General features: G+C 43.0%; 1 protein-coding gene across 1 annotated transcript in view; it reads right to left on the bottom strand.

The window, feature by feature from the left end:
- Positions 1-15044: 15044 nt before the first annotated feature.
- Positions 15045-24491, bottom strand: part of MOSPD2 (motile sperm domain containing 2) — a 96230-nt gene continuing 86783 nt past the window's right edge. Inside the window, exon 15 of the mRNA XM_075594098.1 lies at positions 15045-15384. Coding sequence (XP_075450213.1) covers positions 15238-15384 — 147 coding nt within the window. The 3' untranslated portion in view covers positions 15045-15237. The remainder of the gene's footprint in view (positions 15385-24491) is intronic.

Raw genomic sequence — 24491 nt, 5'->3', positions numbered from 1 at the left:
TTTTGTACCCAGAGACATTACCTCAATGTCTGTGGCTAATTTACAGTAGCTATAATACATAAAGAGGGAAGAGACCCCTTCAATGAGGTAGTTATAGACCCATTTCTCTCCTCATCTCAGATTAAAAAATGTATAGAAGTTAGTCATTCTGATGGCAATCCCAGCAAATAATAAGGGGGAGTCCCCCCACCCAATTTATCTGTGCTGCTTTAACTTTTAATAAGCACCAACACACAAATTGAAAAGGTTTCATTTATATTTCTTTGGTATTGGAGTAAGTGGTCACAGTGACAAGGTCTCGCAGACACAATTTTATTCCTATAAATGAATGAGTACAATTCAGCAGTATTGAGAGACCCCCCTTCTCTTACACCCCCCCTTCTCACACACCCCACTCTCTCACCCCCTTCTCACACTCCCCCCTCTTTCTCACACTCCCCCCTCTATTACTCTCCCCCTTCTCATACTCCCCCCTAATCCTCTCTTTTTCCCCCTCTGTCATTAACCCCCCTTTTGGCTCTCCCCCCTCTCTTACACCCCTTCCTCTCTTGCATCCCACCTCTCCCTCTCACTGCTCAAATATACACACACAATAACACCCCCTCACAAAATATACTCCCCAAATGCACACACACACCTTACCTTGGGGAGAAGTCTCCTGTACCATGCCGATCCCGCAGGTGGGTCCAGCTTCCCATGTGCGCGCGTGGGTGGAGATTCCTCTGAATACCGGCCCACAGCAGGGGAGAGCTGGGGCATGGCAGCCAACAGAGGCACAGCAGCCAACAGAGGCACAGCAGCCAACAGAGGCACAGCAGCCAGGCGCAAATGTTGAGCCAGAATCACTGTTATTCATGGGTACTTCTAAATTTGTGGGAGTAAAATTGTTAATTAAGTGTCTTGTGGAAATGAACTACAAAGCACACGTAGCATATAGATTGGTAAAAGCATATCACAGTTTTTATTTTGTCTGAAAAGGACAATCGCACAGTTAGTTTTATGTGACAGTTTAAAGTGACATTTCCCAGGCTTCCTCTAATTGCCCACTTTCACAAAATATAAGCTGAGTCTGGGTGTATTACTGCTTAGTTACTGTAATTACATGAGAAAATAGTGGTGCGTTAAAATCTGTCTAATGCTAATTTGGGACCCATCACCCTTTTTCATGTAAAAAGTAACTGTATTAAATATTATATTTTCTCAAATTGTATAGCATTTTGTTTGTTTTTTCGGTGTGTACAGTAACATACAGTTGGTGATCCAGAAAAAAATTGGATAGCCATATTGCATAGTACACTTCACATGTGAAAAAAAAATATTCCTTATGTTTTGCATATGAATAAGATTGCTGAGGTCCACTTGGGACCAACAACAATTTAAAGATCAACTTTTTATGTACAGTATAGTCTGCTAGGATACACCACAACAGTTACAGAAAACAACAAGCCATACAGTAGTACTCTTATAGACCATCACTACTATTTGAATAGATTCATTTTTTTTATATCAATATTTTTTTTTTTATATACTATAACTATTAAGTTATTTACAATTGTTAATATCAAAATAATAACCCTGCACCTAGGAAGAGATTTTCTATTTTTACATCCGACTGCACTAACTATCTCATTTATACGTTTTCGTGTCTTTGGAATACTGAGCATCCACTGCTGCTGGCATAAAGTAAGGTCTTCAGCATTTTTAATATACCCCCTAGGGACCACCCACTGTTTCCCATCTAATTAAAGAGGAAGCCGCATTTAAATTGCTGCTAGTACAAAAGCACTGTATGCCAGACCAAGGAAATCTGAAAGTATACATGTCTACAGTCTGTAAAATTGTGACTATTTCCAAACTTCAAATCTGAAGCTTGCAAATATATGAACTCCAGAAAAACTGAATAGTAGTTCCTTTGTGAGTTTTACTTTCTTGCTTGTTTTTTTCTTCAAATTCCTTATTGATGACCTGCAAAGGTTACTGCAATTTAATTTCTAGTACAAATACTGTATTTTCTTTTCATACTGAGTACCAGGGTCCAGGAATTTTTTTTTCATACCACATGACCTTGTCATATATTTCTTTGGACTGGTTTGTGAATTTGCTCTTCAAAAGCCTAATTTCCCCATTGCTTGATATGCCTGTAATGATGGCTTGTACGCTGCTCCTAGATGTTGAAATATCATACTCTAATATATATAAATCTTTTCAAATGAATCTGCACTTCTAAGTAAACACTTCCTAAGATGTTCACTAATAGATTCTAAAAGATTATTGACATGGACTCACTTGTTCGACTGTTTGTGGGAATGGCATTTACTTCTACATATGCTGCTGCATGCATAATCTCTGCGCCAACACCAGCATTCACCACAGTCTCCACTATTATATAAATGCTGAATGTATATATCACATATATACAGCACATATATATATACAGCAAAGGTAATGCTAAATTGTTTTTTAGCTTCTTTATGTACACATTTTAAGTATGCGTACAGTATGATGATCACCACATAGTATGTTCACATTTTCTCTTCTTCAGCTACTTTAATTACTAAAGCTTTAATACAATTTATCTCTAATCCATTGCGTACTGTATCTCTAATCCATTGCGCATGAGAACCTTGTTGTGCAGATTACAGAACACGTATCTAGGCAGCAGGAGGACGCTTTCATCCAGCATGCACGCGCAGAGCGCTGTGATTGCAGAGACCCTAGTATGTGCTATGGTACACTCTGACTTACTGAGCTTTGCTTTTGCTCTATTGCGCACACGCATCCCACTATGCAGACTGCTATACGCGTAGCATGGCAATGGGAGGACACTTTCAATACAGTACGCACGCGCAGAATGCTGCTATTGCCGGGACATTAACACTATGGCAACCTGATGACGCTACTTTGCTGCCGGGAGCATGACTCACCTGACAGGCTAGACACACACCAATCAGATGGATCCTGAGGATATCGAACTGCTGACATGCATTAGCTAATAGACTACTGTCACGGGAGACCAGGAAATTACACCTTTATACCGGGATCATATGATTGAGCAAAACAAGAAGGTAAAATAAATTGTAATTTATTCCAGGAAAAGACATACACACAATGGATCACAATATGCAATAGAAAACACACTTACTGGGGATCAGGGCTAATTAACGAAACATTCCTAGTCCAAATGGCTACAAAATGAAGTCTGTACGAGTCCTTTCCAATGCCTGGGAGGTACTCACAAAAGTCCAGGAACTCAATTCGGCATGCAGTTCCAGCCGCGACCACTACATCCCATTTTCAAAACTTGGCCCCTGAAAATCCCACAGTTCATATACAGGTTACAAGCATATATACCTATTAAATATAATCCTTTAATAAAATATACCTTTACACTGTATCTTGTGCAAAAAAAATTCTAAGTCCCCCATTCTGGTGTCAAGGGTAGAATAAGAAGATATACCCTCTACTCTTACTAGCCTTATCCCTGCCACACTGTAGAAACCTGCCTTTACATTTGGCACATAAATAAAACCCACACAGAATTATCACATAGCTGGGGCACCCCCCTGAACCCCTATACTAGGGTCAGGATGACTTGGGAATGAGCTCGGCATCCCCCCTTATACTCGGAACCCTGGTACCATTCTGGGGATACCTTGATTCCCTATGCTCTTTTTACATTTCTGGTCTGTACTGAAGCAGGGACTCGTGGCGGTAAGTCACAAGAACGTTTCCAGGGTAGGATTTGGTCCGGAGCACTGTGCTTCAATGTATCCAAGAATCGTACCTGATTCTCGGGTAAATCTTTGAGGTATCCCATAACTCGGGGACCTCGCTACATAGCCACAATCTGAAAAGACTTTCTCCACAAAACCCACCCTGAAAATCTCTGCTTGCTGGCACTCCTGGAAAGGCAAAAACACAAAAATTCTTTATTGTCACATAATTTACACACAGTCACAGTAATGCATGTGCGACAGCCAGGTCCAAAAGTTGACACTCTAGGACCCCAAAACACGGACCAGGGGCAAACCAAGTGGGCTTAACCTTTATTATTGAGCCTGGTTACCCCCTCACCATCACATCTCCCCCTCAAGAGGAAGGCTTTGTTGCAAACGCCCCATTCTGCAGTTTAACTAACCTGACATCACTTGAGGCTGTTAGCTCACTGGGACTGTCCTGGCGTGAAAATCTGTCTGCATTTCCATGCTGGCTGCCTTTCTTGAGTTGGACGGAAAAGTCAAATTCTTGCAGGGCAAGACTCCAACTAAGCAGTTTGCTGTTTTCCCCAGACACCCATTGTAGCCAACTCAGAGGATTCTGACCGGTGATTACCGTAAATGTCCGGCCATACAAATAGGGCTGAAGTTTGCGTAAAGCCCACACAATAGCCAAACATTCCTTTTCAATGGTGGCATAAGCCACTTCCCTGGACAGCAGTTTCCTCCTCTGGTACACCACAGGATGCTCCCCTCCCACCTCCCCCACTTGGCTGAGTACAGCACCGATACCATAGTCGGAGGCATTGGTCTGTACCAAAAACTTTTTGGAGTAATCTGTAGCCAACCGGATAGAAGCACGAGCCTGCGCTGTCTTCAGTGCCTGAAATGCTGTTTCACAGGCAGGAGACCAGGCTACAAGAACTGGGAGTCAATTCTGTGTCAAGTCAGTCAGGGGTTTAGCCAGGGCACTATACTGGGGAACGAATTTCCTATAATAGCCTGCGGTGCCTCAAAAAGCCATGACCTGCTTCTTGGTCCTAGGTACCGGCCACTGCATTATAGATTCCACCTTGGCTGGTTCTGGTTTGATGTGCCCTCCACCCACCCTGTGCCCTAAATATAGCACTTCAGCCATACCCAGTAGACACTTGGTAGGTTTCAGGGTCAGGCCTGCTTCCCTGATTCTGTTCAGCACTGCAGCTACATGCACTAAATAGGAGTCCCACGAATTACTGAACACAGCAATGTCATCCAGATATGCCCTTGCAAAACTTTGCATCCCCTCCAGTGACCTATTAACCAGGCGTTGGAAGGTAGCCGGGGCATTCTTCATCCTGAGTGGCATCACCACAACTCATAGAGGCCACAGGGAGTAATGAATACCGACTTCTCCCTAGCCTCCGGGGTCAGAGGGATCTGGCAAAACCCTTTGGACAGATCCATGGTAGTCAGATACTTATCTAACAGCTTGTCTATGCGGCAGATGGGATAAGCATCTGACACTGTTCCCGCATTGAGCTACCGGTAATACATGCAGAGCCAGGTGGTCCCATCCTTCTTAGGCACTAGGACTAACGGGCAAGCCTGAGCTCTGAGACGGCACAATTACCCCTAGGGCCAGCATCTCTTCTACCTCCCTCTCTATGCTACCCTTTACCTCTGCTGATACTCTGTAAGCATGCTTATGCAGAGGTCTTAGATCACCTGTGAGCACTGGGTGATCCGTGATATGTGTTCTGCCCGGCTTGTCCTTGAACAGAACCCTATGCTGCTCTAGCATAGCCTTTGCCTGTACTTTTGGTTGTACACTAAGCTGAGACCTATCTCCACCTGCTCTTCTGTGCCCCCCTGCCTAGATTCCCCTAGGAGGTCAGGCAGAGCATTGCTTGCCGGGTCCCCCATCGGTGGGCTACAAATAGCCAGCACTAATGCCACACTCTGTTTAAAATATTCCTTAAGCATATTTATATGATAAGTCCTATTTCTACTTGTCTCTCCATCTAGCTGTACAACGTAGTTGCACTCATTCATCTTCCTGATAACCGTGTACGGTCCAGACCAGTCTGCCATTAATTTATTCTGCTGAGTGGGCTTCAGAACAAGTACTTGCTGTCCTGGGATGAATGATCTGCTATGGGCATTCTGGTCATACCGGGTCTTCTGCTTGGTCTGAGCTTCCCTGAGATTAGTACAGAGAAAAACCAGGATTGGCGCCTAGGTGTAGACGTACAAAAGAGTAATATTGAAATAAACAATGGAACAGCGACAACCAATGGTGGCAAGTGGTAAAACGGAAAAAACAAATGCCCACAAACACCAAAGTAATAAATGTGGAATATACCCACTCAACCTTAGCAGAAAGAAAAAGCCTTAATTTTTCTTGGAACGTAGTGGATGGATGTAGTAAGGGAGCGGGAGACCCCATATGCAAAAGAGAATAATTGGAAAAAAATAGTACAGCACTGTATTGCAGAATCAGCAGTTCAAACGTAGTAATCCGCACACATTATACTCATGTGTAACAGTGAGTCTTAGCATATCACACTGAAAGAGTGCAGGGACAGTGGTCCTGGTAATTGCTGCAACAGGAGTCAGCTCTGCCGTAAAAACGCATGTAACATGCCCCAAGTCATTGTCAAGGAGGATCTCAGCATCTAACCCGGGCAATACACCAACCTCCCTCATGCCACGTCCAGCACCCCAATCAAGAAAGACCCGGGCAATCTGGATGGACCATGGTCCACCGTCTGGCATGTCCCTTGCAACCCGATGCCCGGGAGCAAATCTTCTGGCCCGACCATATGGTCACTTTGCGCAGATGCTTCTGCCGTACATCGTTGGATTGCAGCCCAACCGGCGCAATCTGATGTCCCCCGACCTCTGCTGCTGGTCCACTGGTGGCAATTTTATCTATTTTTATTCCACTTTTAAGTTACGCTGTAAAGTGGTTGCGAAACGCGTAGTCACGGGAGGTTGCTCTGCATATTCACACATTGGCTGGAAGGGAATGACCAGGAAGTGCCAGTGGAGGAGAGATCTGCAGTGCTTCACGGTGTCCGGACTTTTTTGTGTACACACAGGATATCCGCTGCCGCTTGCGGTGAGTATCCATTTCCCTAATTGTTTTTATACCAAGGTTGTTATAGAGCTCTCACTACGATTGTTTTTATCTGTTTACTTTGGTATTTGTGTGCCTTGTTGCTGTGCTCTATTTTAGAGCACTCTGGGTTTCCCCACATTTGTGGGACTGTGTTCACATATATTTTATGTATTTGTTTAATGTTTCTGGTGTCTACTGCCCATGGATAGGATAAGTATCCATGTTATTTTTGTATGTAGGAGCATCATTGTTATCCATAGATCATTGCAGTGTTTGTTACACCACTCATTATCTACCCAGAATTGTTTACTGTTGTTACTATATACTTTTATATAGGTGTAGGGTGCCAGTTTCATTTTGGAATTTCCCATTTTTCCTCTCCTTCCTACCCTTGCTCATTATGTGTTTCTGTCTGATACAGTGTATATACACACATTGTGCTAATTTGTTTGCATTATTTATATCAGTAAAATTTAAATTTCAACTTATTCTTGTTACTCTTTTCTCAATTAAGTTATAGCCTACTGGAGAAGATTTTCAAGATTGCCAGTATTTGCAACATTAAACATTTCAAGTCCAGTTTTCTCTAACTTGTCACAGTGTGCGTCAATGTCAGATTCATATTTTTCGTTGACGTTCTAAGTGTTACTGTCTGTTTGGACCTTATACTCTTTTGCGGCTGTGTAAGCAGGGGAGCACAATCTTTTTCGCTCCCCTGTGAATAAGGTTTACAGCAAGTAAGGTTTACAGCAAGTAAGGTTTACAGAGGCCTTCGCCACTTCCACTGCACTTAATTTAAGCACCTTCGGGAAGCGTGCGGGGCCTCTGTAAACACCGCGCCCCCTAGTTTGCGTACCGCTGGTGAAGAGGATTCAGCCTCTGCGTTGTCAATCTGTTGCATGGTGTTTGGGGAGATTCTGAGTTCTGCCATGCTGCAGGTCTTTACCAATGTGCGTGATGTGTGATCTTTTACCTGTGTAAATTAAATGACTGTCTCAGATAGTGCCGGTCGGTGTCCTGTAGCAGTCAGCGTAGTGATAGATCAGAACCACGGACACTTGTGAGTACAGCTGTGTCCTGGCTGGATGTCCATAGCATGGACCTTGAAAGCCCTAGCTGTGGGGATGTAACCCAGGGGTGGATCGGAAAGCCCATTGTGTCAGATTCCTGCATCTGTAATGAGGTGAAGTGAGTTCCCTCACTTCTGCCATGTTTCTGAAACCAACCTCTTATTGTAAAGCTGTTTTTTCACTGTTCTTTCCTAGGCTTCCTTGGGCTTAGTAAGCTTTGACAGGCAGATAATCGCATCTCCTTCATGCAAAATGGAGTCCTCCTTGAATTTCTGAAACTTTATTCACACGCACAAACGAAAATGAATAGAAACTTTGGGTATGCATAAAGTAGGAGGTGAAAAAACAATACTGTGACAGGGATAGCAGTTAGGGGAGACCACTTAGCCGACTTTTCCTTTGAAAAGGAAGCACTGCAGGGCTGGCCAAGAAGGAAACAGGGCCGTACTATTCCAACTGATGAGTAGAGAGGGATTTGTGAATCAATCAGAGCTGAGAAACAGCGAAGTCAAAATAAACCAAGCAATTCATTGATACAGACTGCCATCGAGAACCTGAGCTTTTGCTAGTCATACAGTATTTCAGGCTGTGGATGGGAGATCAGCGTCATGGGTGGGTGTCAGCATCATTGAAATAAAATAAAATGCTTGGCAAATTTTAGCAGAGCTGTGATTTATTGGCGAAACACCAAATTGATGGTGTGATTTCTGAGAATGTTCTATAAACTGGTTCACTGGGAATCTATTTTGATATAAAAATATAAGAGTTTGCAAATGCTTCTTATAAAAAAAATATTTTTCTGTTCAAAACATGATTTTCTAACTCTCTAGTGTCTGAACTCACCATGGTAACCTTCAGACTGCTCTCGTGACAGCTTATTTTTAACCTCCCAGACACTTAAAATTTCAAAAGCTTATGCAGTATCTTCCGCTTCAGATTTGAAACCTAAAAACACATTTGGAATCGGCAGGAAGAGTTCTCTTAAAATAAAATGCAAAAAAAGAGAAAAAAGTTTATTCCTTTGTTGCAAGAGTGGCCAGAATTGCCGGCCCCTTTGGCAGCGATGGGGTTAATTACTTTCACAAGATCCTTTACATAAACAATGAATATATAACCCTACATACAGCATGTATCAAAATAATCAAATCTGTAGACATTATGAACTCAGAACATTAGGCAGACAAGAAAATATGGTTTATTATTAGACACGAAAACAGGATTATTTAGCTTTTAAAAAATAATTTTATTAATGTCGTTTGAAATACATTATAATAAGAACACAAACATAGTAAATCAATTTTTTTTATAAAGAACATGCTCAAAAAGTTTTAAAATGTTGAATTTAAATATGTACTTGTATAAATATGTAATATGATATATATATATATATATATATATATATATATATATATATATATATATATACACATACATACATACATGAGGATATTAGCAATCATATTTTAGGAATGATAGTACATACAAAAAATACATATTTTTAAATTAGGTGCCCAATCAGTATTTTTAAAAACTCACACAAGATATTGTTGCTACACGAATCATTGTATTAAACATATGTTACAAAAGCTCTTGATTACGGTTGAAATAGGCAGCTTTATTGTGTGTATTAAGAACATTATCAGTAGTAAATTTTTTCCAACAAAATCAATTACTTCTAAAAACCAGAACATGTTAAAATAGATATTGGCCGAAATTCAATGTACACAATTACAGTTCATTATTCAATGCAATTGCTGCACATCATTCATTTTAATTGACTCTGCTTTACAAAATACCATAGGTAGTTTAAAAGCATAGGTTTAATTATCACGTTTATTTCAAGAAGTAACTGAACAGGTCTAAATGAAAAACTGAAATGCTTAATTAAAAAAGGGAAAAAAGGATGCAGTCATTTCACTCAAAATAACAGTGTGGTGCTGGGTTTGGCACATACAGTACAGTAGGCTGATTATAGATGACTTACTGATACTGTGACATTTCTCTCGCTAGTAAAGCATAGACATACTGTATATACTGTAGCATAGCACTATCAAAACCATGGCTAGGTTATGACGATTACGTTTTTGTTCCAGTTAAACTATAGCTATATTCCCAGCTTAGTGGTTAGTTTTGTCTTAATTTTAGCACAACTCTTGCTGCTTTATCTATTGTAACTCATTTGAGTCTAAAAAGCAAATAACTGTAAACTATTGGCATAAATGGCACCATTTCTGATGTGACAATGACAACAAAGATTGCTTCCAAAATTAACTGAATCAATGCAGATCTAAAACAGATCATACAATTTAAATGCCTTATTTATGGGTGTGCTTTATTTAAAGATCATACGGTATGTAGTATATCTAGGTTCTATGAGAATTTCTGTAATTGACAATTGACTTAAAATTAGGCTATTTACATATAACTTTTACCTTTGTGTCATTTTCCTAATACTCATTGCACAATAGAAATCTATGGAAAGTTAAAAAGCACAAACTAAGCCATGTTTCTAACAAATATTGCATTAACACGCCAGAAATCAGCAGTGGTACACACTGGGGTTTCACAATAAAGTGGAATCACCCACTTTATCTTCAATTCTATATTATGCTTTCACTGGTGTTGCAAAAGTACCCAAGGAGACACTAGTAGAGCTATTTGAATTACAGTATAAAGCAACGAGGCAACTGTTATAAATGTCTTTGATTAAATTCGCTATTATGGCCACCTTCAATAAAACTTTTTGGAACATTAGTTGTTTCAAACAGCATATTACTCAAGTAAATATAGCTTTTAGAAAATAAATAAAATTTTCAAAGTAATAGATGATATAGCGGCTTTATTACATAGTCCAATGTAAGCGATATGCAGCAAGCAGAAAATACTGTAAATGTATTACAGACCTCTCCATCCAAAGTAATCCCTAGTACAGGGGTGGCCAAATTCAGTCCTCAAGGGCCACCAACAGGTTAGGTTTTCAGGATATTCCTGCTTCAGCACACATGGTGCAATCATTACGACTGAGCCACCTGTGCTGAAGCAGGGATATCCTGAAAACCTGACCGGTTGGTGGCCCTTGAGGACTGGAGTTTGCCACCCCTGCACTTGTACATTGAGAAGAATACCATCAAAACCAGAAAACGTGTCTATGTGCTCTTGATCGTGAAAAAGTAATTCAGGGATTGATATAAATGTTTTTAAATAAGAAAATGATAAGAATGGCGTGTCCAATTTCCCAAGAAGCGCAAACTAATGTTGCTTCTTCGGGGTCTTGAGCAACATTTTTCGGCAATTATAACACAATTCCAAATAACAGTTGCTTAGTTCAAACCTTACATTTGTTTGCTTATGTCGAAGACCAGGGGTTTTGAAACTCTAGTCCCTGAAGACCATTGTGGCAGTTCCTGAAACCCAGCAAAATTCCCTCCAGGCGCCTCACTTTCTTCACATAGTGGGAAATTTAATACGCTTTAATACAGGGTATTGCAGTGCGATTCCATAAAACCTGCCATTTAAATTAATGCAATAACCAGTTTTCAAGCTTAGTACATTATGGCTTAAGGACTTAATTATACCAAAAACTGCAGAGCTGCAAAGCGATCCGGTGACGTCATTGTAGCGACGTCGCCGTTTTACATGTGAACGTGCCAAAGAGATTTGTAACGCTACTGCAGGGAGACATAGCCAGATTGGTTGGTTGATGATGCACTGTGATTGGCCATGCAAATCATGTGATGAGGGCGTCGTGTGAATAATACAATCTCAAATTGCTTGAGGAGACATGCTTCGCAGTACGTCGTGGCGCTTACGTCGCGCTTGGTATGTGCACTCGTACTGGTTTGTTTTATTCTTCAGGTGTGCGATTTTTGGTATAATCACGGCCTAAGAAGGCTGTAACATGGATGCAGATTTAGTTGTTTTGAACTACACAATACGTGTATATTGTATGTACTGTATGCATACATCTACACACAAATAGATAAATAAAATATACTCCACCAGGTTCCAAGGAGCAAGGAAGAAGATATAGCATACGGGTTGCAAACAAATGAAATACATTTAAAGTGCAAAAATAGAATCCAACGTTTCAGGGTAACTCAGTAACCCTTCATCAGGGCAGTGCCCTTTAAATGTATTTACATTTTTTGCAACCCATGTGCTGTGTCGTCTTCTTCCTCGCTCCTTGGAGCCTGGTGGAGTATATTTTCTATATGCCTCCTATGACGCGTGCACCTGCCAATTTTGGCTTATTTTACACTCTCTAGGTGTGCTTTCTCCATGTGGTGTGTGTGTACAGGTATGTACGTATGTATGTATAAACGATATTACCTTTCTTACGGCAGGTAAGTAAAGACAGCACTCCAATCAATGGATTGGGCGTCTCGTTTTTGTCTACATGCCTGAATACATTGATTTTGTATCATTCTACTGGAGTGCTGTCTTTACTTACCTGCCGCAAGAAAGGTAATATCGTTTACATTATTTGTATGGAACATGTGTGTATGTACAACCAGCCTCACACTGATGAGACCCATTAAGGTTGAAACACGTCTGTGAGTGGTTTCCCTGGCTTTCCCATGTTGTGCTTAAAAGCGGTGTTAACAGCGAGCATTAGCGTATAAGGATTCCATGTAAAAATGGATTTCAGGCAAAAGGTGACACGGTGTGCTCATTTGCATGTCATTTCCCAGAATCCCTTGCTTAGTGGAAGCACTGTATGCTAGGTGATAATGGTGAAAGGCAGGGTTGCAGAGACCTGTCTAAGACATATGAATGTGCTCACAAGTGATTTTTCTATATGCTATACGGTGAAGGTTTCTTTTCCTTTTTTCACACACCATAACTTAAAATGTGTATGGTGTATATATGTATGTAGGTACGTACGTATGTACATACATACATACACACACAACTTCAGTATTAGGTGATACGTTTTTATTTGGACTAACAATTTATGTCATAGGACAAAGGTGTGAACATCTCTGCCAATGTTCTTATCCACACCTTTCCCCGTCCCCCTCCCCCTCCCCCCACAACATCCCCCTCCCCCTCCATGCTGTTCCTTGTCACTGTTTTATTACCTTTCCAATATCTTCCAACACCACTTTCTCACCCTACCTTATTTACATCTGTTTTTTTCTGCTTTCCTAACCTCTGTTTTAGCCATAGATTCCTTTGTAAACCAGTATTGCTGACCAGAGGAAGAGAGGAGAACTCTCGAAAGCTTGTCCTATGACAAATTGTTAGTCCAAATATAAAAGGTATCACCTAATACTGAAGTACTCATTTATTCTGCAACTGGATTAACACAGCTATTTACGTATATATTTATATATATGTGTATTTGTATATGTGTATGTGTGTGTGTGTGTATATATATATATATACACACACACACACACATACACACACACACACATACACACACACCAGTATTGCTGACCTGAAGAAGAGAGGAACATTCTTGAAAGCTTGTCCTATGACAAATTGTTAGTCAAAAAAAAAAAAAATTTTTTTTATATGTATATTATATATATCAGAATAAATTAGTTCTTCAGTATTAGGTGATATCTTTTTTTTCTTTTCTTTCTTTGGACTAACAATTTATGTCATAGGACAAGCTTTCAAGAGTTTGCCTCTCTTCTTCAGGTCAGCAATACTGATTATATATATATATATATATATATATATATATATATATATATATATATATATATATACATACATACACACACACACACACAAATTACATTATACTCATGACAATAACTAAGTAAGGTGGTCTTCCAGATGCATATTAACATTAAAGCATTCTGTGATTTGTAAATCGTACAGACTTCTACAAAAAAAAACTATAAAAAGTGTGAATCTATAATAGCAATATGACCGTACAAATAAATAATAATATAACATTTAAAAAAAACTGTCACAGGTTTAGAAGTTCCTTGTTAAACATTTATTTTCAAAATCAATTGCAGTAGAGGATGTGACACTGAAACCTGAGGTTATTATTGGCTAGATACAAGCCATTTATTTGATCTTAAATATAGTGAGAAACAGTATAACACGGCTAATGATGGTTGATTATGAATGATGGTTGTGTTTTAACCACTAAAATATAAACTAATCAAATAGAGGGGATAACATTACGTAATTCTTCTACAACCTGCACTATCTCACCTTTATAACCACTGTGGTGTGCCTTAAAGCATCTGCATATACTTTTCTTAGTCTGTGGTAATATTTGGGAGCACTTACAGTATATTGATAGAAGTATTGTAAATGTATACATATATTACAAATAACTTCTAATTTGAATGCCATCATCTATTTGAGAAGAGATATGTGAACTCATTGTTATGCACATTAATCCCTTCACTGACTGTATTTATGCTATTGATCGCTGACTACGGTAAGTATGTGACATGCACAGGATGACAATGAGGAACAGCATGAATTTGATTGCCAAAAAAAACAAAACATTTCAATCAAATTCCCATTTGGCTAAAGATGACTAGATTTAGGATTTAAACTTAAGAACATAACCCCATTAAAAGGGTTTGTAAGTCAACCTGATTACTGTAAATGACATATTCCTGAATAATTTTGTAATCCATTCCTTTTAAAAAGAAAATAATGCTCACAAAGGAACACCTGATCAATTCAATGTTAAAAATGATTCCCTGCAGAGAGTTGTCTGCTTCTCTCCATACTTGCATACTGTTAAGAATGTTAGGAACCTTTAACATCAATGTTTAATATCAATATAGTCTGATCAGTTTTCTCCCCTTCTTGGCATTCATAAATCTTTACCTTACACCACAATTTGTGTAAAAAAATGCTGTCTTCAGTACCAGCGTACTGCAAAAGTGGGCTCCTCAAATGGCCGGGTGTGGTCCAAATGAGGATCTCATGGCCAATTTGCCTTGACCTCAATGAAGGATCTGAAGGCCGTCATCTGCTCTGCAGTTCAAGTTAATAGAGAGCGGAAATGCATCTGCCTGGGAAGAAACTGTGTAATGATATCATCTTTTTATGTGGATTGAATTTCAGGAAAATATGAAAAAAGCAGTTGAGCTAAATTGAATTCAGATATACTTGTTTTAGAGAACCACATTATATTATACTGGCTTCCTCCATTGATTTGATGAATGCTTTAAACTTGTTACAGTTTTTCAGGACCACACATCTGCTGCTTTTTTTTTTTTTTTTTTTTACACTCCTTAAACTTGTGTACTTCCAGGTCAGCTTTGGTCACTTTTGGACTTTTTCTGTAAAAAAAAAAAAGTACTTTTTCTTTTGCAGACTTATTAGCAAAGGCAGCATGTTCAATATAAAGTATAAATGTTTAACTGCATTGGTCCTTCCACATGTACATGCAGGCTGCAACAATGGCAACTAAAATGGATAACAACGCAGCCAACAAGTGCTGAAACCAGATGCAATGTCCAATCTTTTCTTCCAGTCTTCTATTCGTTTCTAATAGTTGATTTAGCTGAAGAGAAGAGTTGAAAAGAAAAATTAGCAGAAACAGAAGTGGGTTCAACTAAAATATCCCTATATTTTGTTAATTGGGTTAAAATGGATTGTAAAAATACCACATTTAGCGTAGGCCCATATTTACTAAGAAGTCCATCTCCAGACCTGTGGTACGACCATGGGCACCAGGTTCATCCTCAGCTATGCAAACCGCTTGATGGGGTTTTAGGAGACCAAATTAATTTGGTCCAATGCACGGCTGGTGGCGGGCCTGGTGTTCTATGGCCGGTATATTGATGTATTGATGACATCTTGCTCATATGGGATGGAGATGGGGGTGATCTAGAACAAGTTTTGGTTGATTTCAACCAAAATGATTTGGGTCTCAGGGTCACCTATCAGATCAGTCCTTGTGACGTGGTTTTTCTTGATCTTGAATTGAAGAGTGTGGCGGTTAATAGCTATCTTCACGCAATGAGCAGTCATCATCGTAAATGGATCTCTAACATCCCCCATAGTCAATTTAATAGACTCAGGAGAAACTGCTCGTCCGACCACACCTTTGAAGTGCAGTCATGTTGTCTAATTGAGAATTTCAAACAAAGGGTTATGGAAAGGAACTTGTGCAGGAGGCATTCAGTAGTGTTAGAGCAACTGAAAGGAAAGACCTGTTGGTGAAATCAAAATCTAAACAGTAACTACAAACTATGCTCCCATTGAACAAGCCTAAACAGGTTAATGTTTCCAATGCAGGCAGTGCGAAATGTATTACTAAATACAGTAGCTATTCCAACAGGAATAGGTCTATTGTAAATCACCACTGGAAGATACTACTCTGTGATCCACACCTCAAAGGTCAACTATCACAAACAGCACCTATAGTGTTCCGCAAGGCTATGAGCATTAAAAATCGGCTAGCACCAAGTAAACTTAGTGGACACAATCAGGTTGCTAGTGGTTGTCATTCCACTTTGGGCAACCATAGATGTGGTGGTCTCGTTGTATAATGTGTAAACATCTTGTAATTTCTGACACATTTACCTTTGTCTAATTGATCTATTCATTCTCACAAGAGTACAATCCACTGTTTAACAACTCTTGTTGTGTACCTCCTTTCATGCTCCTACAATCTCCAATATATAGGCCATACCAAACGGCCACTATGAGTGAGGTTCCTCAAGCATTGTCGTGCTATTCTTAAAGCGGTCCTTGTGCATAGAGTCCCTCGACACTTTTCTCAGGTCCACTCAAAAGATCCCAGTGGATTTATGGGGATTGAGACTATCCCTTCATCCAAATTAGGTGGTGATAGATTTAAGTCTGTGTGTCAGGGAATCTTATTGGATATATTCCCTTGACACACTCTCACCCAAGGGACTTAATGAATGTATTGACATGAATATATTGGTTTAAGTTCACTTCTGCCTCGCCTCTCTCTTCATGTACGCTGTTCTCGATTAACTATTCATCTCTTAATTAGAGTAAATCTGTACATTCTACCTGCCACTATTTTGTGGTTTCCTCCTCGTCTCTGGAGACCGTTTTTCCTTATTCCACTTCATTATGTTTATAATCCGTCTAATTAGTTTCTAACTAATACATCAACTAGTTATGTTTATCTCAATCCTTTTTTAATTAGTTATTATAATAATTTTAGAGTTCCCTATTTAGTGGATTGTCATGTTATGTTTAATGTCATTTTATTTAATAGAACACACATAATTTTGGTCTTAGGTTATTTTAGATCTATATGTACATTATTCATACAACTACTGGGTATTGTATTTCCCTTTTTGATTTAATTCTCTAAATTGTTATTTTATGAGTCTTCACTAGTCACTTAATGATATATATATTTACTTGCATCTATCTTTGTCTGAGTCTGACTTATTATTATGTGAGTCACACATTAATCTATCTAGTTTCTAGTTTAATCTAAATAATTCACCAATTATTAGTTTTCTAGCTCTATTTACAAGTACACATTTATTTAATTTCCATAGTCCTTAGTTTTCATAGGCATACATTATAGTGTTTACTTCTGCCTTAATTCATTTTTAAATTAATTATCTATATTGTATGAATTGTATATATTGTTTGTTTTATCATTTGCATTCTATACATTGTGTGCTCTAGTAATCAATTAGTATGCCTGCTCATTTTGCTGAATCAGCTCCGGCTGATAACATTTCTAGCCATATTTACTTGGACTATAGACTATTTAACTGGCTGTCTGTATCATCCTATAATCCCCAGATGAAGTCACGTGCCATGACGAAACGCGTAGTGACGTCATCACGTGCGGAGGTGTACGAGGAAGTCCAGTGTTTTCAGAAGTCTCAACCGGCTGATTTTTCATATAGCCGATACACTTACACTGATGTCGGAGACCAAACTGAGGTATCTGCGAGACGCTGTGAGGCCACGTCCGCTCGTGGTAGGAGCTGTAGGTGGCCATAATTCAGTACTCCGGTGCACCCATCCTATCCTGGACCCTTCCACCCCTGTTGATGACTCCCAGATTAGAGATTTCTCTCCAATGTATTTGTTCTTTTAATATCCTGTAAGTGCAATTCTTTGGGACTGCTTTTCATTACTAAATTCCCACCTTTTTACATACAGTTATATGCTATGGAGCCTGCGCATCTTTTTGTGTTTTTGTTCTTAGGCATTTGAGTGGATGGCAACACCACTTTTAGAAGCTGCAAAGTGCTCCAAAGGATTTGTTTGACTGGAACTGAATTTGTCTGTCTGAACCACCTCATGGAACTGGTTGGATTTTTCCTTTTTTGATTTCATGTGACACTTTATTCACTTGTATTTAATTTTATGGTTGTTCATATTACTGTTTATTAGTTTCAACCTACTAATTTTGCACATCAATTTATTTTAGCAGAGTATATATTCATATTTATTCAAGTTATATATCATATATTTTTGTAAATGCAGTCACTTATATTTATATTCTAACTATCTAGCGCTATTTCTTGTGTGTTTTAATGTGTGTATGTATATATGTGCCTATATGTGTGTGTGTGTGTGTGTGTGTGTGTGTGTGATACATACATATATATATATACATACACACATACATATATATTTATTATATAATGAAAGGCTCCTTACCAGGCAGACCATGAAATCCAAGGAACACAGAGTAAGGAAGAGGCAGCACACTTGGTAATGACAAAAAATGTATTCAAAAGCAGGCACAGTCACCGACGTTTCGGTCCTAAAGACAGGACCTTTATCAAGGGAGTGCTCACGACGCAGTGACTCCCACCACCTATAAATACCCACCACCTATAATTAATGATCAACTAACACCAAAACTATACACACCTGTGTAGCTGCAGCCATCTCCGTCGAATGAGGAGATGACGTCCCTGCTATGCGTCTCTCTCAGTGACGTCATCTCATTCGACGGAGATGGATGTCCTGTCTTTAGGACCGAAACGTCGGTGACTGTGCCTGCTTTTGAATACATTTTTTGTCATTAACAAGTGTGCTGCCTCTTCCTTACTTTGTGTTCCTTGGATTTCATGGTCTGCCTGGTAAGGAGCCTTTCATTATACTTAACTTATGGGACTAGCACCTGTCTACATCTGTATTTGTGTGCCATCTGTTCTCTCTCTCACACACATATATATATACACACATATACATACACAGTGCTCGACAAACCCGGTCGCCAACTCGCCAGCTGCGATCGGATATTGGCTCGTGGCCAGTAACCTTTCCCCTGCTCTGCAAAAAAAAAAATCCCCTGTTCGAAAAAAAAAAAAAAAATTTGAAAAAAAAAAAATCGTAGCTGATTGGCTGTGACGCGGGATGGAGTTGCCAGGACTTCAAACCGCCCTTTCTGCATGGGTAAGTAATGGGGGGGGGGGGGGGTTGAGTGCGTGCATGCGCGTCTGCTGCTGCTGCTCCTCCTCCTCCTCCTCCTCCTCCTCCTCCTCATATCCTGCTGTATAATTCTGTCAGCTCCTATAATTTACAATTTACTGATCCGGTCATGGAGGAGTTTGGATAGATGCTTCAGGTGGGGGGAATTTAATGCACTTTAAATATTTATATACTGTATACACTGATACATCCTTCCCCCTCTCTTCGGTGCTCCCGCTGCCCGCGCGGGTCTCAACATACTGTAGTGGCCGGGGTGTTTCTCGCCCCCCCCCCCCCCATCCTGTGTTCCCGCTGCCCGCGCAAGTCACATGCTGAAGTAACCGGGCTGTTTCTCGCCCCCCCCCATCCTGTGTTCCCGCTGCCCGTGCGGGTCACATGCTGAAGTAACCGGGCTGTTTCTCGCCCCCCCCCCCCCCATCCTGTGTTCCCGCTGCCCGCGCGGGTCACATGCTGAAGTAACCGGGGTGATTCTCTCCCCTCGGTGCTCCCGCTGCTCGCGCGGGGCGGGAGGAAGTAGCGGGGTGTTTCCCCCCCCCTCTCTCCCCTCCGGCGCAGGTCCCTTCCTGTGTGTGTGTGTGTGTGTGTATGGGTATGAGAGAGAGATTGTGTGTGTGTGTGTGTGTGTGTGTATGAGAGAGAGATTGAGAGATTGTGTGTGTGTGTGTGTGTGTGTGTATGGGTATGAGAGAGAGATTGTGTGTGTGTGTGTGTGTGTGTATGGGAGAGAGAGATTGAGTGTGTGTGTGTGTGTGTGTGTGTGTGTATGGGTATGAGAGAGAGATTGTGTGTGTGTGTGTGTGTGTGTGTGTATGAGAGAGAGATTGTGTGTGTGTGTGTGTGTGTGTATGGGTATGAGAGAGAGATTGTGTGTGTGTGTGTGTGTGTGTGTGTGTGTGTGTGTGTGTGTGTGTATGGGAGAGAGAGATTGAGTGTGTGTGTGTGTGTGTGTGTGTGTGTATGGGAGAGAGAATGTGTGTGTGCAGGACACCAGAGGTAACCCCCCAGTCAGTCACCCCCCCCCTCCACCAGTCAGTCACCCCCCACCCAGTCACCCCACCCAGTCACCCAGTCAGTCATCCCACCCCCTCACCCAGTCACCAAGTCAGTCATCCCACCCCCCCACCAAGTCAGTCAAAAGTCACCCAAGTCAGTCAAAGTCAGTCATCCCCCCCCCCCCCAGTCAGTCAGTTACCCCCCCAGGTCAGTCAGTTGCCTCCCCCCCGTCAGTCAGTTACCCCCAGTCTCTCCCCCTTCTCTGTCTCTCCCCCTTCTCTGTCTCTCCCCCCCTCTCTGTCTCTCCCCCCTCTCTGTCTCTCCCCCCTCTCTGTCTCTCCCCCCTCTCTGTCTCTCCCCCCTCTCTGTCTCTCTCCCCTCTCTGTCTCTCTCCCCTCTCTGTCTCTCTCCCCTCTCTGTCTCTCTCCCCTCTCTGTCTCTCTCCCCTCTCTGTCTCTATGTCTCTCCCCTCTCTGTCTCTATGTCTCTCCCCTCTCTGTCTCTATGTCTCTCCCCTCTCTGTCTCTATGTCTCTCCCCTCTCTGTCTCTATGTCTCTCCCCTCTCTGTCTCTATGTCTCTCCCCTCTCTGTCTCTCCCCTCTCTGTCTCTCCCCTCTCTGTCTCTCCCCTCTCTGTCTCTCCCCTCTCTGTCTCTCCCCTCTCTGTCTCTCCCCTCTCTGTCTCTCCCCTCTCTGTCTCTATGTCTCTCCCCTCTCTGTCTCTATGTCTCTCCCCTCTCTGTCTCTATGTCTCTCCCCTCTCTGTCTCTATGTCTCTCCCCTCTCTGTCTCTATGTCTCTCCCCTCTCTGTCTCTATGTCTCTCCCCTCTCTGTCTCTATGTCTCTCCCCTCTCTGTCTCTATGTCTCTCCCCTCTCTGTCTCTATGTCTCTCCCCTCTCTGTCTCTATGTCTCTCCCCTCTCTGTCTCTATGTCTCTCCCCTCTCTGTCTCTATGTCTCTCCCCTCTCTGTCTCTATGTCTCTCCCCTCTCTGTCTCTATGTCTCTCCCCTCTCTGTCTCTATGTCTCTCCCCTCTCTGTCTCTATGTCTCTCCCCTCTCTGTCTCTATGTCTCTCCCCTCTCTGTCTCTATGTCTCTCCCCTCTCTGTCTCTATGTCTCTCCCCTCTCTGTCTCTATGTCTCTCCCCTCTCTGTCTCTATGTCTCTCCCCTCTCTGTCTCTCCCCTCTCTGTCTCTCCCCTCTCTGTCTCTCCCCTCTCTGTCTCTCCCCTCTCTGTCTCTCTGTCTCTTCCCTCTGTCTCTCCCCTCTCTGTCTCTCCCCTTTCTGTCTCTCTGTCTCTCCCCTCTCTGTCTCTCCCCTCTCTGTCTCTCTGTCTCTCCCCTCTCTGTCTCTCCCCTCTCTGTCTCTCTGTCTCTCCCCTCTCTGTCTCTCTGTCTCTCCCCTCTCTGTCTCTCTGTCTCTCCCCTCTCTGTCTCTCTGTCTCTCCCCTCTCTGTCTCTCTGTCTCTCCCCTCTCTGTCTCTCTGTCTCTCCCCTCTCTGTCTCTCTGTCTCTCCCCTCTCTGTCTCTCTGTCTCTCCCCTCTCTGTCTCTCTGTCTCTCCCCTCTCTGTCTCTCTGTCTCTCTCCCCTCTCTGTCTCTCTCCCCTCTGTCTCTCTCCCCTCTCTGTCTCTCTCCCCTCTCTGTCTCTCTCCCCTCTCTGTCTCTCTCCCCTCTCTGTCTCTCTCCCCTCTCTGTCTCTCTCCCCTCTCTGTCTCTCTCCCCTCTCTGTCTCTCTCCCCTCTCTGTCTCTCTCCCCTCTCTGTCTCTCTCCCCTCTCTATGTCTCTCCCCTCTCTGTCTCTATGTCTCTCCCCTCTCTGTCTCTATGTCTCTCCCCTCTCTGTCTCTATGTCTCTCCCCTCTCTGTCTCTATGTCTCTCCCCTCTCTGTCTCTATGTCTCTCCCCTCTCTGTCTCTATGTCTCTCCCCTCTCTGTCTCTATGTCTCTCCCCTCTCTGTCTCTCTGTCTCTCCCCTCTCTGTCTCTCTGTCTCTTCCCTCTCTGTCTCTCTGTCTCTTCCCTCTCTGTCTCTTCCCTCTCTGTCTCTTCCCTCTCTGTCTCTTCCCTCTCTGTCTCTTCCCTCTCTGTCTCTTCCCTCTCTGTCTCTTCCCTCTCTGTCTCTTCCCTCTCTGTCTCTTCCCTCTCTGTCTCTTCCCTCTCTGTCTCTCCCCTCTCTGTCTCTCCCCTCTCTGTCTCTCCCCTCTCTGTCTCTCCCCTCTCTGTCTCTCCCCTCTCTGTCTCTATGTCTCTCCCCTCTCTGTCTCTATGTCTCTCCCCTCTCTGTCTCTATGTCTCTCCCCTCTCTGTCTCTATGTCTCTCCCCTCTCTGTCTCTATCCTCTCTGTCTCTATGTCTCTCCCCTCTCTGTCTCTATGTCTCTCCCCTCTCTGTCTCTATGTCTCTCCCCTCTCTGTCTCTATGTCTCTCCCCTCTCTGTCTCTCCCCTCTCTGTCTCTATGTCTCTCCCCTCTCTGTCTCTTCCCTCTCTGTCTCTTCCCTCTCTGTCTCTTCCCTCTCTGTCTCTTCCCTCTCTGTCTCTCCCCTCTCTGTCTCTCCCCTCTCTGTCTCTCCCCTCTCTGTCTCTCCCCTCTCTGTCTCTCCCCTTTCTGTCTCTCTGTCTCTCCCCTTTCTGTCTCTCTGTCTCTCCCCTTTCTGTCTCTCTGTCTCTCCCCTCTCTGTCTCTCTGTCTCTCCCCTCTCTCCCCTCTCTGTCTCTCTCCCCTCTCTGTCTCTCTCCCCTCTCTGTCTCTCTCCCCTCTCTGTCTCTCTCCCCTCTCTGTCTCTCTCCCCTCTCTGTCTCTCTGTCTCTCCCCTCTCTGTCTCTCTCCCCTCTCTGTCTCTCTCCCCTCTCTGTCTCTCTCCCCTCTCTGTCTCTATGTCTCTCCCCTCTCTGTCTCTATGTCTCTCCCCTCTCTGTCTCTCTGTCTCTCCCCTCTCTGTCTCTCCCCTCTCTGTCTCTCTGTCTCTCCCCTCTCTGTCTCTCTGTCTCTCCCCTCTCTGTCTCTCCCCTCTCTGTCTCTCCCCTCTCTGTCTCTCTGTCTCTCCCCTCTCTGTCTCTCTGTCTCTCCCCTCTCTGTCTCTCCCCTCTCTGTCTCTCTGTCTCTCCCCTCTCTGTCTCTCCCCTCTCTGTCTCTCTGTCTCTCCCCTCTCTGTCTCTCCCCTCTCTGTCTCTCCCCTCTCTGTCTCTCCCCTCTCTGTCTCTCTGTCTCTCCCCTCTCTGTCTCTCTGTCTCTCCCCTCTCTGTCTCTCCCCTCTCTGTCTCTCTGTCTCTCCCCTCTCTGTCTCTCCCCTCTCTGTCTCTCTGTCTCTCCCCTCTCTGTCTCTCTCCCCTCTCTGTCTCTCTCCCCTCTCTGTCTCTCTCCCCTCTCTGTCTCTCTCCCCTCTCTGTCTCTCTCCCCTCTCTGTCTCTCTGTCTCTCCCCTCTCTCCCCTCTCTGTCTCTCTCCCCTCTCTGTCTCTCTCTCTCTCCCCTCTCTGTCTCTCTGTCTCTCCCCTCTCTGTCTCTCTCCCCTCTCTGTCTCTCTCCCCTCTCTGTCTCTCTCCCCTCTCTGTCTCTCTCCCCTCTCTGTCTCTCTCCCCTCTCTGTCTCTCTCCCCTCTCTGTCTCTCTCCCCTCTCTGTCTCTCTGTCTCTCCCCTCTCTCCCCTCTCTGTCTCTCTCCCCTCTCTGTCTCTCTCCCCTCTCTGTCTCTCTGTCTCTCCCCTCTCTGTCTCTCTGTCTCTCCCCTCTCTGTCTCTCTGTCTCTCCCCTCTCTGTCTCTCTGTCTCTCCCCTCTCTGTCTCTCTGTCTCTCCCCTCTCTGTCTCTCTGTCTCTCCCCTCTCTGTCTCTCTGTCTCTCCCCTCTCTGTCTCTCTGTCTCTCCCCTCTCTGTCTCTCTGTCTCTCCCCTCTCTGTCTCTCTGTCTCTCCCCTCTCTGTCTCTCTGTCTCTCCCCTCTCTGTCTCTCTGTCTCTCCCCTCTCTGTCTCTCTGTCTCTCCCCTCTCTGTCTCTCTGTCTCTCCCCTCTCTGTCTCTCTGTCTCTCCCCTCTCTGTCTCTCCCCTCTCTGTCTCTCTGTCTCTCCCCTCTCTGTCTCTCTGTCTCTCCCCTCTCTGTCTCTCTGTCTCTCCCCTCTCTGTCTCTCTGTCTCTCCCCTCTCTGTCTCTCTGTCTCTCTCCCCTCTCTGTCTCTCTCCCCTCTCTGTCTCTCTCCCCTCTCTGTCTCTCTCCCCTCTCTGTCTCTCTCCC

The sequence above is a fragment of the Ascaphus truei genome, chromosome 3 (genome assembly GCF_040206685.1).
Source record: "Ascaphus truei isolate aAscTru1 chromosome 3, aAscTru1.hap1, whole genome shotgun sequence".
Taxonomy (NCBI): Eukaryota; Metazoa; Chordata; class Amphibia; order Anura; family Ascaphidae; genus Ascaphus; species Ascaphus truei.
This window is presented reverse-complemented; position numbering and strand designations above follow the sequence as displayed.